The 16,655-nt window shown below is 44.2% G+C and overlaps 2 protein-coding genes across 2 annotated transcripts; one reads left to right on the top strand and one right to left on the bottom strand.

Annotated features, from left to right (window-relative positions):
* Positions 1-7: 7 nt before the first annotated feature.
* On the top strand, positions 8-16,296 carry LOC146197868 (pantetheinase-like; the record flags this gene model as incomplete). Its single annotated transcript, XM_084593138.1, is given in 3 exon segments — positions 8-329; positions 1,068-1,245; positions 15,995-16,296. Coding segments are annotated over 2 exon segments (476 nt in total), but the record flags the coding sequence as incomplete, so codon positions are not given.
* LOC146197869 (damage-control phosphatase 1-like) lies at positions 5,758-9,013 on the bottom strand. The gene is made up of 2 exons (XM_084593134.1): positions 7,379-9,013; positions 5,758-7,030 (listed from the first exon to the last, which is right to left on the bottom strand). The coding sequence occupies exons 1-2, from the start codon at positions 8,914-8,916 to the stop codon at positions 5,974-5,976; spliced, it is 2,595 nt and encodes an 864-aa protein (XP_084449260.1). The 5' UTR covers positions 8,917-9,013; the 3' UTR covers positions 5,758-5,973.
* Positions 16,297-16,655: the final 359 nt, after the last annotated feature.

Below are 16,655 nucleotides of genomic sequence, written 5' to 3'. Positions count from 1 at the left end.
TTGTGAGCCAATCAGAGTGAATGTGGCGTTGACAGGACTGTAGACAGGCGAAAGCGGACTTTGATCGAACTGTTGATGTGTCTGCGTGCACCGACAATATATGTGCTGTCGATGCGAAACGCAGCGACTTGTGCGATAATACGAAGTGTTGCTCTTATCTTCTCGATTGGAAACAGCAAGTCATATTTCTCTATTAACTGCTGGGCACCGCCCCTTTCCTTATCACGTGTTGCCGGGCTTTAAAAAGGGAACGGGTGAACACTGAATAGCTAGGCGGACATAGCGGAGTGACTTTTACTGGCAGAAAGATTGTCCTGTTGAAGTATTGGGTATGCATTATTCGTTGCTATGCGCTTCGCAACGCTTTGTGCTTTGCAATGCTTTGCGCTTTCAGCGCATGTCTCTGGAATAGGTTTTGACACCCGTCATGCTTGCTATATGTTGTGGATAAATAAACTTTCCATAATTTATAAATTAGTCTAAGAAGTGTGAATCGCCAGTTTACCGAACGCAGTGCGTTTTCTGCTGCGAAGATTTCGATGCCCTAAACTTTAGTATTTCGGCGTGTAGTGTGGTTTCGCTGCTACTTCCGAGATTTATGTTATGCGATATGGATGGTGCAGATAGCATGGCCTGCACTTACCTGATTTCAGCTATCCAGCGGGATGAAATTTTCCTTAAAGATAAAAATTAAGAATACGTCGCCTGGAGCACTTAATGGTTCCAAAACAATTCCCTGAATCGTTTGACTGGTTGGTTTCAAATGATTCGAATTTCGTACATCGAAGTCAATTGTTTTGTGCACTGGACGCATTGCATTTCTTTTAATGGCATGTCAATTTCACATTTACCGGGTATTCCGTTGCTCTCACCTGAACTCTATAGGGATTAAATTGCTAGATTGTATCTGCAGTGAAAACTCAGACTACATTTTACGCCGGATGGCGAAATTTACATGCTGTAGAATTTTACTCCTTGGTGATCATGGTTTGATGCCTAAACTCTCGTTATCATAGCTTTCACATAGCCGCTTGTGATCCCAATGTGTTTTTGGTGCTGATTTGCAGGAATATGGACTGCAGGCCATTGTTGCTTGCAGCTGTGCTGTGCTTCAGTACTGTCACAGCATTCAAGGCTGCGGTTTATGAGCATGTGCAAGTGACAGATCCAACTAAAGACAGGGGCAAAACAATTGAAGCCAACCTGAGGGCCTACGAGATTGCAGCTAAGAATGCATCTAAAGAGGTAGGGTGCGCCCTCATATTTCATTTGCCAGCGTGCTAAATACCACTGCACCAAGAAGTAATAAGTGGTTGGTATTCTACTTTCGGAATCAGTTCCCTTTACAGTGCACAACAGCACATTCATCCAATATGCATGTAGATTTCTCTATATTACACTCACCAGCATGCTAATTATAAGATTCCCATGAGCAAAATTGAAGCTCCCCCTTTCTGTATTTGACTGTGCACCAAGTCAGCTTTTTTGCATTTCTTGTTCAGTTGAGCATAATGTAAAACATGAAAGACCAGCAGTTTTATCGTTTGGGATGCAGAGATGTGTACTTTCTAGGGTGTGTAAGTATACAAAATTTTATATATCAAATCTGACATCATCTTATTTACTGAACAAATCGAATAGTGCATGTTCAAAATTGGAACAGGTGAATCTAATGTGATCTGAGGTTCTTGAATAGTTTAGTGTAATAAAAATGATGAAAAAACAGCGCTACAGACGTGGACGGAGGTGAAGAACAAACAAGACAGGCCCTGTTTTTGTTTAGTAAAAATAAACACAAGGTCAAATCGGGCACCCTTGTTTTCGTCAACAACTGTTTCAAAAATAGTGCCCACTTTTACGTTGCACATCACGCTGCCACCATTGGCCTGCATTAATACCGTCTCTTGGGCTAGTTGGTTCATATTTCTATTGTGAAAAACTGCGCCGAAATAAACACACCACAAGACAGAGGACGGGACAAAGGCGCTGAGCGCCTTTGTCCCGTCCTCTGTCTTGTGGTGTGTTTATTTCGGCGCAGTTTTTCACAATAGAAATTGGCCTGCATGTTTAGTGCCACAACATAGTCCATTCATGTGGCAGTGTGCACAATGCTCTAACATGTTGCGTTCAAGCTGGGAGATATGGTAAGACTCAGCAAGGTTCAGCAAACTCCTTCTTAATGTCTGATATCCGAGGCCATGCCTCACAGTTCTTGTCCCTCTCATCAGCTGAGATTTGCCGCTAATCTGCTCACTGTAATCTCTAGCAGCACACTGTAATTTTCTGAGGTGCATACAATGACTGTTTCAATGTACTATATTGACTTCGTGCGTTCCTCACAATGGGGATCACCGTTGCATCTTTCGACAGCTGCAGCACTAATTTCATAAGCTATATCGCTGCTGCTAGCCCTTCCCTGTCTTACATCAATATTTGTTTTGTACAAATTTTCTCGCAAGTAGCTTTCTTCTAGAGTTTTACCTCAAGTCTACAGTCGTGTCTTTCAGATAGATTATGTATGTGCAGAGAAAGGGCATTTGTATTGGCTCATGTGTTGCCCCAGTCCTATGCACATATTTCTATCATCAGTTCACAAAGAGATTTCTGCGTCCCTTTGTGGTCTAGGTATAAAAATATTCAGGCATGCCGATGACTGTTTAGTGATCATGGATAATGGCTCTGCAATGATGCATGCAGTGGGAAGTGTCCTTTCTGTTTTCAGGAAACAAAGGAAAGGGCTTGCTTTTACTCATGAGCTACTTGTGGATGACAGGCTGCAGTTCTTAGATTTAAGTATTAAAATTTTAGATGGGGAAGCGTGTTGGAAGTATAAAACCGGGGCTAAAAAAGAGCTTCTTCTGTATGGGTCAGCCCATCGAGATTACTTCTCTTTACCTGGGGTCAGCTGTGTTACAGCTCTGTGATCATATGACTGAGGCCAGCTTTACTAATGAAATACAAAGGCTGCAGGTGGCTGGATTCCCAGGTAAGGTTATTTGTGGGGTGGCAGAGACTGTTATTCAAAAAATGAAGGGCAAAAGAAGGGTTGCAGCAAAGTTGGTAAATAAGCACTCACGAGTAGTTCCTTACATACAGAGTGGCGCATTGCCTGAAGAAGGTGGCAGGCAGGTATGATGTTTGGTTGTTCTCTGCGCCAAAGAAACTGAGTGGTTTGTGTGCAAGAAAAGGGAATAATAAGAAAGCACAATGTGATAAGAGGCATGTCAAGCGTTTAGTAGGCTGTGTGGTGGGAGTGGTTTATGAGATTCTACTGATGTGTGGAAAAGTACATATAGGGCAGACTGGGCAGTGTATCAGTGATAAAGCAAGAGAGCATGTGAAGTCTTTAGAGAATAGAAAGGGGTGAAATTTACCTCTTCATTGTCAAAAGTGCAAGTGCAATCCATTGCTTAGTAGGTTCAGTATCTTAGGCAAGAGACCGGTTAAGATTGCCTATGAAATTTTAGAGCAATTTTGGATAGAAAAGAAGGACTGCACATGTGTCAGTGATGCCTCTCTGTCCTTACACAGAAATGAAATTTCATTTCTTAAAGACTGCTTATGAGTAGTTGCGAGAGATGTGTGGTGCATGAGAGGTGCTTTTTGGATGAGTTTGATGGCTTATCGAAGACTTTTCGGAAGATGGACCTGCTACCGCTGAAACGTATCTGGATGATGTAAATAAAGTTTTGAATTGAAATTGAATTGAAATAAGTGGCGATTATTTTTTTTTTTAGAAGAATAACCTTCGTCTTCTTCAAACGGGCAAACAAGGGGGCTTCATAGTGGTTCTGGCTGTCCTATACGAAGAGAAGGGGACTCAGGCAATTAAGAATTTTGTGATTGTGAAGAAGAAAGCTAGTAAAGCAAAAGCCATTGTGTTATGTAATGAACTGCACTGACCAGACTGACCAAGGTGATCTGCGAGTGAAAGGGTTCCTTGATGTGAGGTGTTTTTCTTTTTTTTTTTAGTTTGTGTCTATGTGGGCGGAAGTTGTGACCGTCTTGTTTGGACGATGTGAGTGATGGACTTGGTCTTGTATTCGTAGCTTGGATGTCAGCGTTGCTAACGTTTATTGTTGGCCAGACATATCTGCTTGGGAAAGAAGAGGTGTGTGAGTGTGACGTACTTGGGAGTAGCAGGGGAAGTTGTGGCTGGGTATGAAAGAGAAAGTTCGGGTTCCGTTTTGTATTACAGTTGGTAGTGTGTGCCTGTGTTGTGTATCTCTCTACGTGTTAGTCTATGTTGCACCGCAGTTCTGGGTATTATGCACCAACTCGCCCCACAAGCTGTTATTCTCCACCGAAAAATTGAAGACTCATTTGAGTTCTGTGCCCTCATCAGAGGTCACAAAACTTCTGATGAGGGCATTACCTTTTCTTGTAACCATTATATACCTGTGGTCAGGAAGTTGCCTTTTGCTTGTCTGTGCGTGCTGCCGGCAGTGAGAGTTTTGAATAGCAAGAACCCTTGGAAGCTAATAGTTGGATATAGGAGTGGGGCCCTGCTTTCATGGTGGTAATGGTCTATTAAAAAAGTTCTAAAAAAGGAAAAGAATGATGAACTGTCAAATTTCAATGTCATGATGGTCAGCATAGGTTGTGTAGCGCAAAATCAAAATCAAATGTTTGGCCATGCCGAGTTCTCACCATCTTTTTGGCATCAGTCATCTTAATTATTGTGAAATGAGCTCCAGAACTGAAAAAAGATATATGCCAAGTAAAATCGTACTGAGCAGCACAATTGTAAACAGCCACTTTCAGGCAAATTGCATAGAGGCTAAAGCTAAATTTTCTAAAATCAAATTGCGAGATTTTCTTTGTTGCCAGATGAGCACTATACAATATCCTTAGATCTGCAGATAATCGGTGTACCTGCATTTTTTTTTTCCAACATAAGAGAACTAGACAGTGCACAAGGTTGTAAAATGGGGCATTTTTGGTCAGCACCCAGGTTTTGAAAATTGTTTCTTCTACTAAGGAAATTGCTTTTGCTCTATGGGGACATTGAAGCTTGTTCAGGAAAAGAAGAAATTTTACATCATAGAGAAAAAGAAGAAGAAATGGACATGGGCAGGACATGTAGTGCGAAGAGAGGATAACCGATGGTCGCTGCAGGTAACAAACTGGATTCCAAGGGAAGGAAAGCGTAGCAGGGGGCGGCAGAAAGTTAGGTGTGTGGATGAGATTAAGAAGTTCGCAGGGGTCAAGTGGATGCAGCTAGCACAGAACCGGGTTAAGTGGAGAAATGTGGGAGAGGCCTTCGCCCTGCAGTGGATATAATCAGGCTGATGATGATGAGAGAAAATTATTTCTGCTACCCTGTATTAACTTTCAACAAGGCCCCACAGCTAACATTAATGCTGCAACTGCAAGCAATGCGCAAGAGGCATAACCTGAATTTTTTTTTTTTGAAGCTGGGGTGCTATTATGTTTGGTTTTAAACATAAGCTTTCATACATTTTTTTTGCCGTGCTATGCTGTAGTAATCCATATCTTTGTCTACGTTAAGCATGTCTAATAAGGGAGTAATTACTCAGTGACATTCACCCAAGCGCAGCCACCCAAGTGCAGCATGTCTGTCTACTATAGAAGGACAAAAAGCAGTGGATGTCTGTAATAGTGCTTGTTCTCTTGCCTTTCTATAGTTCATTCCTGCTGTGTCAATGTGGCGATAATTGTGTTTGTTGCATCCTTTTTGTTTTCTTACACGGTGTTACAGAGGACTGCTACGTCGGCTGCTGCACAACAGGGCACATGAGTTTTTTTCCCATTGGCTGTGTTGGCATTGATTTATTGAGAATATGTGGTCATCTTAAACATATTTATTACAGTGTCATTTTCATAATTTCTTAGGTCAAACAATACAATTTACAGATATCTGAACCGTTCATAAGGGCCCAGTAAAATTGTGTTTAAATATCTAAAACATGCCTAAGAATGTCCTTGTTGTGCTCCTTGCATTGCACAGCATTAAATATTGCTGTCCTCTTTTGCCTTTTCATGCACAGCACTTGAATTGGCATTCTGTTGCTGGCCAGTGCTTGTTGCAGCAGGAGTAGTCATACTGACTTGATCGGGGACACCACTTGAGGAAGACTCTTTTGCCGCCCCTGGGCTTGTAACAAGCACATCTGAACTATGTTCTTTCTGGCCAGATGTTGCAGTATGCAGTGAACTAGACGTGCCTGATTCTTGTGCTGGAGAAGCAGTGCCATCTTTTGAAGGTGTAGAGGATGTGGGCCGCCTTTCAGCTCTCTCTCCAGCACACTGGATGACTGCATACTCACCTGTAACCATCCAGTCTGATGATCGCTGTGCCACTTTGCTGGCAATTACTGGTTCTATACCTGCTACAGTATCGGCCTTCAGAGTGCGCAGAGCACAAAGGAAGGTTGGCTCGAAGCCCCTGAGGGCATGTTTGAAGGAGACTGTGGGGTCCCAGTCCAGGTCACCCACAAGTTTTCGGTAGTTCAGGTCGCCTTTGAAGAGTAGCAAATCTGCTGACTGTAAGAGTTTGTAAAGGTCGGGTCGTCTGGTCACCATCTCAGCGTAGTCAAACGATTGTGTCCAAAAGAGATCGTCCATCACAACCCAGGTGCCATCCATGATTTTACGTTGGCATCGCTCACTCATGGCCTGTGTGGCTGCATGGTCACTCTCCTGCATTTCACGAAGAGTCCAAAACAGGTCACGCCGCATCACATCTGACACATACCAAGGTATGGCCTTGACGTGGATTGTCACACTGGCCACATAGCCAGTTTCATGAAGGAAGTCGAGGAGAGCCAGATCAGTGGCTAGCTCATAGCCGGCATTGTCCATCACACAATGAAGCCAAGTGGGCTGACCATCATGATTGCGTTCACGAAGTTTACATAGGTACTGCCACAGTTTATCGGCATGGTTAGAAATGATGTATGGCCTGAGCCGATCAGTCTGCTGCAATGAACCTGCTTGGCCCGAGCTGTCAGCACCACAAGACAGTGAAAGGTCGCACCGGTTTCCCCACAGCGATACTTCAATCAACCTGCAGAATGCAATCAAAAGGTATAAGTTGTCAGTACTTACACAGATTCTGTTGGCCACCTTGCAGAGTTAATTGTATTTGCATCAGAATTTAGAAAACTGTGTTATGGCTGCAGTATACCCGTAGGTTAGGTTTGGTTTGGTTTGTGGGGTTTAACGTCCCAAAGCAACTCAGGCTATGAGAGACGCTAGGTTAGTCAATTTCGCATTTTCTGCTTTGGTCGGCATTTGCAGACCTGGCATTAAATTAAGCTTGGCAATTATATCTTTTACGAGTTTACTTGACAATCTGTTTACTATTTCAACTGCACTGGGCAATGGTCTTCCAGGGAATAAGACAGGAGCTCACCTGTATGTACTCTGTTTAAGAGTTTCCAGTGTAGCCTCCCGATGAGTGTTCTGGCGGACAAAGTCACACAGGATGCGTACTGCATTGAAAGAACCATAGAGTGCATCCCGCTTAAGTTTACTGAAGGGATCGTAGTCCTTCAGCTTTGTTGTCATCTGAAATGACTCAAATATGCGCCGATAGTAGTATGTTTCAATGTATAGCCAGGGCGCCTCATACCAACGAGGTGGACAACCATTGTCAATCATGTAGCAGTTAAGCACACTGTTCCACACTTCTGCATCTTCAAAGTTGTCCTCTATTCGCACCATTGGCTTGTTCGTGACCATCTCATTGCGCAGCTTGGCAAGGCGTCCTACAACAAGTTTGGTCTCCTCACGTGCCTCAGCGCCCATCACTCTTTCTATCTCCATCCGGTCCCTGAACACTGTGTCGATAACTTTAGTTAAGATGACCGGCAGTCTGTCACGTACAGTTTTGTAGGCAAACCCCTTCGTGTTCTTTGCACTGAGTGGTGGCGGATTCGGCAACGCTTCTGGAGGCACCACTGCCACTGGCTTCCTGCTTTCATTCTGCGTTATGCGCCAGGTCGGTGGTGCAGGCAGTGACTGCTTCCACAGAGGAACCCTAGGTAGTCCCTGCTGGGCGTCAGGTTGGGCCGGCTCGGGCCGTTCTGTCTCTTTCTGTTGTTCTATGGTACCCGATGTTTCCGGCAGTCGCTGTTCAGTTGGCAGCTTGCCTTCAGATGCCCGGGTCGGAGTTCCACTGAGGGGCTTCCCTGACGATATCGGAGTTTCCTTCTTTGTCCTTAATTCGAGCTCGGGCGCCTCCTTGTCCAGTGCCATAAGCTCGGAAGATGCACAACTCTGGGAGCTTCGCTTGCTAGGCGTCGAGAACGGGCCACCGTCGACTTCCGCAGGTTTGTTTCGTGCCACCAAATCCCTCGGTGTAGTCCTTCCGGAAGCACCGTGCCAGGCAGGCACTATTGCTGTGGTGTCCGAATCGGTATGCGGCGGCTCTTCTGTCGCTGACTTTGATGGCAGCTTTTCAGCCGGCTGTTGCTTCCTATGACCGCGCGGTGCAGCAGTCGGTGTTTGTTCATCAGCAGATCGCTGAGACACTGACGTTGGTTTTTCGGAAGCGCCGTGCCTTTGCGCTGCGACTGGCTCATCGGCGAATGCTGCAGACTTCGGCGAGTGCCCGTGCTGATCGACTTGGCGTGACGCCGCGGCCCGCTCTCTTGCGCTGGGAGTTTCCGGTTCCCCGACAGAGTGACGAGACGCCGACTTTTCTGAAGCGTCGCGCGAATTATTTTGCGTTGATGACTTAGCTGCCGAGTGCTCGTGTTCGATTCTCGGAGACTCTTTCTCTTCAGCAGATTGCGACATGTCGACGGCGTGTGCCTGCGGCGATTTGGGCCGCTCCAGTTTACTACCACCAGATGCCGAATGCTGCTGACTGCCGGCAGTGCTTTGACGAACTTTATCAGCAGTGTCTTTTGTTTTCGATTGCCGCGATTTCGGCGATGGAGTGGTCATCTCTGTGTAACCTGCGATACCAGCTCACTATGCACCGGCCCCCAGCTGTATCCACGATAGGATAGCATGAGGATAGCTCTAAAAATGGACGAACGGTGGCGTTAGCTGCGGCAGTGACAATGGCGATGCAGCTAACTGGGGTCTAGGTGGACAGGTGGGAGGGGAAAAAAAAAAGTTGCTTGTTCGTGCTTGTTCGCTGTCCTCTGTCATTTTCCGAGTTCAGAAAAGAGGGACAGGACGATTTGTGTGAGTACCTTTCTTAGAAATAATTTCGCGTCAAGCTGGTATTAACGCCACCTGATAAACCTGATAAAAAGCGGCTTGATTGCGAAAGCATACTCAATAGCGTAGATAAGATTACAGAGACACCGCTTATTTTAGTATCTTGCTGGCTTCGTCTGCTACACGGTAGATGTGGTCTGCTATTTGCGAAATGTGTTCCCGTGCGCAGCAGTCTTTCCAAGGACCATAGTATCAGCAGGTAGCAGTGGGTTCTGCAGGCTTTCTGCGGCGCAGATTTTTTCATTCCGCTAACTGAGGACAATTATTAGTATTCGGGATGAATCTCGCGAAATACTCGGAACCATAATGTGGACATAATGATATGAAATCTTTTTTTTTTTTTTTTTTTTTTTTCTGAGGTAGCTAAAAAGCATTTCCCGCCAGGTTTCAGAGTCGAAAGGCGAGGTAGGCGAGTGGAATGTGCGTGCAAAGGTGATGTCTGTGAAAAAAAGAATGAATGCACTGTGGGTTTTTGACAAAGAGGAGGCACTGAATGACTGGAGTATAGGAAGCAAAGATGGGCAAACATGCACAAAGTCTGGGTGCATTAAAGTACCGGGAGCTTAAATATCGCTTGGTTGTGGCATGTGAAGTGCTGCCTCTCAAGTAATACTGCATCCCCGGCCGCAAACATTCTAGCATCATCCCCTCCACCGAATCACCTCATCACCCTCCTCTGGGTCCCTGCGCACAGCGAACACCCAGGCAACACGGCCGCTCACTCCCAAGCCCGAGCACTCGTCAACCGGGCTGAGAGCGACCTGGTGCCTTCGTCTCGCAATGCCAGAGATCAGCTTCTTAACTACCACGACCTCACCATATTTTGTAGAAATTCCCGCCTGCTGTACCCTCCTCCGCATAAATCTCTTCCCAAAAGTGACCAGGCTTTCTGGCGCAGACTTCAGACGGCCACAGTCATGACCCCTTTCCTTCTCTCTGTTATAAACCATGGCGAAACCTCTCCTCACTGCCACTTGTGTCCTAGCACCAGAGCCGACTTTACTCACGTCTTCCTGAACTGCCCGAACAAACCCAAGCCCCCGTGGCAAGGGCCAAGACACCAGGAGCGATGAGAGGCTGCTCTGCGGAGCTCGCTGCCGGAGGTACAGCTTCAGACACTGAGCTGGGCCCGAGGGGTCGCCGAAGCTCAAAAGTGCCCGGCCATCTAGAGCGGCCTGAGGGCCCATCGTCGTCCTGCTCCCTCGCTTCCCTTTACCCCCCCTCACCTGGTTCTTTTTTGAATCATTAAAGTTGCTACCTACCTACCTGCCATATTTACTACTAAACAGTATATATTGAGATACTGCATTGCAATTGTAAAGTCTCCTCAGAAATTCTTCCTGAGTCCTCAAATTGGCCGCTTTATGTTCGTGCACAAACAACGGAAAGACGAGAATCCCTATAACTGTAAACTCCTTGTGGCAGCTCAGTTCGGCCGTGATGGCTGCGTGTTAGCCAAGATATAATACAAAATGGCCTAGTGCTACACAAGTTCAGTGCATATCAAGGAACCTCACACAGAGCCCTTTGCTATGGCAGCCCTCCATAGCCCATTTGTAGCTCTGTAATGTTAAACCCCATAGTTCAGTTTTCCTGTCACCATTTGTCAATTTGGAAAGTTGACACACTGCAAAACAAGAAAAACACTGCATGGCCCAGAAGCAACCTGATGGCCTCCATTCTTGACAGTCTGTTCACGCAACACAATGTACTGTGTCACATTTTATTTTACTGTGTAAAAAAAGGATGCAGTCATATATGTGGCCTGTGTTTCCATGTTTAAATTAATGGCGTTAAAAGTACATGGTGTGATAATTGCTCCCAGGAAGATTAAAGGCAAACATTTATTGGTTTACAGTCAGTCAGTGAACTAGCATCTCAGAAATGTGTTGTGCATCTTGTTTCCTGCAAAGTCACTGGAAAACATGCCTTATTTATGAGTTTGAAGTACTGTCACTTGAGTAGTCTAAATATAAAGGTGAAAAAATTCTAAGGAGCTCAATTATGATACTCCCTATCATCAAATTTAAGTGCTGCTATCTAAGTGTTTTTGCAATATATTGAGGCTAAGAATTTGAGCTATGCTCATATATATGTATGTGCAGTTACAAAGCACTCTATTTTTCTCATGAGCCGAAGAGGAAGAGCAGAGCTCGTGGTTCTTCTTTCCCTTGTTCTGAGAAATTCTCTTTGGCTCGTGACTCTCATTCACTCGGTTGCACTGGCAATGGCAGGAACAGGGCGAGTCTCAACTGCCGAATGGACACATAAAGGTCACGCTCTAAAACTACTGAATGGCACCATAACAGAGAAATACACTGGTGTGGCAAAAGTTCTTTGTTTTCCTCTATTGTTAAACGTCATTTTCTGCTTCCACAATATTTAGGTGGATACTGTTAATTCCAGTAACATGTTTTTGACATGGCTTAATTTTTTTTCGTGAGCTACCCCTAGGGCTCTCGTCTGATAAGATGTTGCTTGTGTGTTTGTCTGAAACCAGCTAGACCTGAAGAAAGAAATAAAATAATCATGACCAAAATGCACCAAGCCTGGGTTTGGAACCCCCCCTGTGGCACGAACAGATCAGCTTTGCTGTCCACTGCAAAAGAATGCTATGTCATTGTCGCATCCAAACAAACAGCGCATTTAACTGCCACTCTCTTACGCTGTGCATAATATGTTTTCTTCATCAACTTCCATCCATGCACAATGGATTCAGAACACACTGCTATCACATTGCCTTCATCAGTCCCAAAATTTTATGACACACTGCAACTAAGGTCCCCAGTCATTGATTTTGTCCGTCTTTACCTGTGGCCTGACCTCGAAGCCTCAGCCTCAAACCGAAAGCAAGATATGACATGCTAGCTCACATGCTTTGCATTTGTCCAACAAAGGTAAATGAGCTGTAAATAGTTGTCTTTGAGGTCAGTAAATGGCACACTGCATTCAGACGTTTTTTTATTTTGGAAGTACAGGCACCAATGTCTCATGCTATTGGCACTCACTCGCACTGGTGGCTAAATGGTTGTTTCTGCCATGCAAAGCAACTGTCCATGTTTGCAGTGTTTTCTAACATGCTAACATATTTCTGAAGTGTTTCTCAGTTGGATGTGCAGAAAATTCACTTTACTAGCTTGAAAATCGAGGGTATTTTGATGTGCTCGCCTTCAAAATCTTCATAATGGCTGTGTAGAATCTTCCTGTATTTGGTTATATTGCTGCAGAAATTGAGACTGATTGCAAGTCTTTGTAGGTTAGAAGAAAATGGAGCCTATTGGGCTATTATAATATGACTTGTCTAAAAATGTTCAATCAGTGTGATTGGTCAAGCTAGAAAGGTAGCACATTCAATAAATTGACTCCTAAAGCCCAAAACTTAGATGCTTGAATGGTTTCAAACAAGCAGTAAATGAAAGATTAAAAGAGGTGTATTTTTGCTGAAAAGTTCCTTTCTCTTCAAGTCTGCATGTAGCAAGAAAATGGGTAACAGCTATTAATTCTCTGACAGACTGTTTCAGAAAGTTTTGAGGTTTCATACCTGGTTGCTCTTTCCTGCCAGATTTCTTTGAAACAGGGCTACATTTCTCTTGTGATGCATAAGTGCTGGTAGAATGGGCCCATCATTGTGCCATCCCAGTGTTGACCAATTGTACCATGCATGATACAAAACATATCACAGTAAAGTATCACCCTCTACGCTGAAAATAACTGCAGGGTGCTTTCCCAAAGGCCAAACATACTTACCTGGTTTGATGCTTTTAATTTTCATAAAAAAGTATGTAATTCTGACAGATGCCCAGGCAAACATATCCAAACTCATTTTTCCTTCCCTTCAAAAAAAAAAAAAAAGCAAAGCTGACCTGATGTGCAAGCCCACCTTCCTAGTTTTGCAAAACTATAAAATAAAATCATTTGTAGCTAACAATTCAAATATTTTTCTTCTAATGTTTCCAATAGTGATAGAGGAGAGTTTCTTCCTTTTTTTTTTTTTCTTGAAGGATGTTAATTTTTTAATAAATAAATTCCAAACACTGGCCATGCCTAAACATTTCTAGGATATCCAGTCTTATTTCTCTGCCCCTAAAGGGGTAGAAAGGAGTTTGAAAGCCCAATTGGGCATTTTATTGGCGATATTCATACCAGTTTACCTAGCAAACCTGTTTTATATTGAAAAACATACTTCACTACAAGTGAATCACCAACGGTGTCGTAATTTGAAGTGATTTGTAAAACATGGCCATATTACAGAAATTTCAGAAATACAGGTCGACTACTTGCCTAGCATTTGTCAGAAACATGTTGCAGTATTTTTGCAGTTGTTGAGTTGCTCATTTCCAAATGTGACCACGTCGGCAAAACTGAAATTACTGATGAGTATTTAAAGTAGGAAGTTTTGGCCCCCCAAGGTGTAAAACTGCCTTGTTGTCTGTAGAGAAAGAAGCTTGAATGGGTGGTGTTGTGGTAAAATTACCGACAGAAAAAAGCTTGTTCTTTAAATCAGTTCAAGAGTAGATATGACCATTAGGACTGCCACACTCTTCCATATCTTCAAGTACAGTGCTAACTTCTTCCGAGTGCAAGGATTAGTGAGGATTAACTGAGACTATAGTTGGGATCTTAGCAGGAATTTTGAGAGGTTTATTCCTAATGATGTGGGTGGATTGAACCGTCAAACATTTTCTTCTGATGAACCAAATGCATTGATGACAGACACAATGATGGCAGCATAAATGCAGTGAGCATTGACGTCTTAGTAGCAGTGGGAGGCAGGAAAACAAACCTCTTTGCTTTCGTAGAACTGTCTCGGCTGCAAGTGGTTGAATGTAAGCATTCCTTGACAACTCACGAGCATCTGTTCCCCTTGCTTTTTCAACAGGAGAAGAGTGCAGTGAAAACGGCACCCACTACATAGATCACTTAAGAAAAACCTTAGAAAAAAAATTAAAATCGCTGGAATTTTCGCAGCGGCTAGGCCCTGAAGGTTGTTCAGATTAAAAGGCATCATGTCAGCAACAATACTGCAAGCTGTTTTAAAAATAGATATTAACTCTAGAAGTGGAGCAGCAAATCATGGCCTGCTATATTTTCCATGCCCGGCCTTTCGCTCTGGCATGGCCATTCAAGATTGCCTAAAACTCCTGGTTGCGGGTGCCTCTTCGCTTGGCGCACCAAGAACTAGACGTTTGCTTTGATAAAGCGATTTTCTGCAATGCGGCACTCAAATAGCAAGACTCCCATTTTGTGCACTGTGCTTCTACTTATGTGGCGATCTGCACTTGTATTTACTGTCATGCTGAGTGTAAGATTGCAGATGGCAGGAACGCTATATAAGAACTAATCTCGCAGAATCTTGCGGAATATGACAGATCTCACGCACAACTCTCGCGCACGGGATTTTGTTCAATGAGCCTGTATTTTTTATGTAGGCTTTTGCCTTAAAATTTGAGAAATCAAACCTGCATCACCTTGCTTGGCCGTGACAGCAAAACACACACTATCGCCTTGCAGCTAACTGCCTCAGCTGCAAAATATCGTTCCAGAGAGGCACTCAGCATACTTGTGTATGTGAAACCAGAATTCAAAGCAATGGCACAGAGTATGCGATGCTATGATCAGAAGTGTAAGAACAATACCAATGAAGTCATGTTTAAATGAAGGTTGTTCGTTCAGCAAGCGCTGTAGATACACACGCATTAATTATTAAATTGAACAGTGCTGCCAGCTCACATATCAGACTTTAACGTGTCTTGAGCAGACTGCATCCAAGAACAAAAAAAGCTTTATTGAACAAAAGAAGGGACTAAATAAGGGATCCTATGTTAAGCTCCTAGCCCTACAAGCTTTTCCTATCTTGTAGTTGCAGCACAAGGAAGGCAAGTTCTAGGAAGTAACTCTCCTCTCTTGACGACCACTTTCATCTGTTATTTCCCGGTCTGTTTCCATACCTTTCGTCACATTTGATGCCTACTCTGATATGTCAGTTTTTTTCTAATTTTTTTTTGCCAACAGTTTTAAGCGTGTACGACACTCTTATTTCACGTTAAAAAAAAAAATAAAAAGTCCCTTTTATTATTTTTTTTTTAACCTTTAACAGATGTATAGCAGCCTGACTCAGGCTGTTCGATTTTTGTGTAACTATAAGGTTTTTCTGTCAGTTGCTGATTGGCGCCTGCATTGTGTTGTTACGTCTTTGTCTTCGCGCTGATTTTACCTCTTTTATCTCCATTCTTCATGCTCCCCTACTGGCCCACCAAAATGCTTTCTTGAAGCAAAGTTCGAACTTCAGTATCTATTGTGACGTAAGGACCAGTGCCATCAGTCAAAGCACCATTGAATTTTCAGAGTGAAGGTATTTTACATGCACTTAGTGCTTTATCTTTTTATATTATAGCAAGAAGCATTTGCTTGTCCCTTCTATAAAACTTTTTGCAAGGTGAGGGGGATGTCAAAAATCCTCTTCTCTAGACGGTTGCGAACTGGTTGCGCTGTTGTCATGCTAGTGCCAGATGCACACAGTAGGGGGGAGATACAATATGATGACAAGCAGGTAGACATTATGGGCGAGTTTTGTGGCCACTACATTCAGCAGTCTGCAACTTGAGAACCACAAGAATGTTGCAACATGTTTTTGAAGCACATGCTAGCGCAAGCTGTGGTTTGGTGCTGGAAAATCACTGTGCAGTAATATGCTGCTGACTGCATCTTCATGTGTTATCTAATTGCTTGTGTAGTAGCAACGGAGGGGTAGTTTTGTAGAAGTGGACTTCAGATTCCTTGTTTGGACCATGCGCAGAAGGCAGATATCATCGTCTTTCCTGAGGATGGCATCCTGTTTGGCTTCAAAGACCGAGAGGAAGTGAGCAAGTGGGCCGAGGATGTTCCAGACCCAAACCCGAATGTGGTGCTATGCAGTAGCAACCACAGCACTCCGTTGGTCAACCTTAGCTGCCTGGCAGTAGCCAACAATATATACCTGGTGGCCAACATCATTGACAAGAAACCCTGCAATGAGAGTGACCATGGCTGCCCTCGCGATAAAATCAAGTTTTTCAATACCAATGTTGCTTTTGCCCGCAATGGAACTCTTCTCGCAAGGTTAGTGCCTTTCTCTTCCTACAGGTATTGTGAACAAGGGTCAGCCAGTGACCTGTATGTTTTGCTTGTTTACTGGCTACCATGCATACTGCATGCTATCTTCTTGCCTATAGGAACTTGTTCACATACCTACCTACCTACCTACCCACCCACCCACCCACCCACCCACCTACCCACCCACCCACCCACCCACCCACCCACCCACCCACCTACCTGCCTGCCTGCCTGCCTGCCTGCCTGCCTGCCTGCCTACCTGCCTACCTACCTACCTACCTACCTGCCTACCTACCTGCCTGCCTGCCTGCCTACCTACCTACCTACCTACCTACCTACCTACCTACCTACCTACCTACCTACCT

This window comes from Amblyomma maculatum, chromosome 2 (genome assembly GCF_055883805.1).
Source record: "Amblyomma maculatum isolate TAMU_Amacu chromosome 2, ASM5588380v1, whole genome shotgun sequence".
NCBI lineage: Eukaryota > Metazoa > Arthropoda > Arachnida > Ixodida > Ixodidae > Amblyomma > Amblyomma maculatum.
Note: the sequence above shows the minus strand (reverse complement) of the source record. Positions and strands in the feature narration are given on the sequence as shown.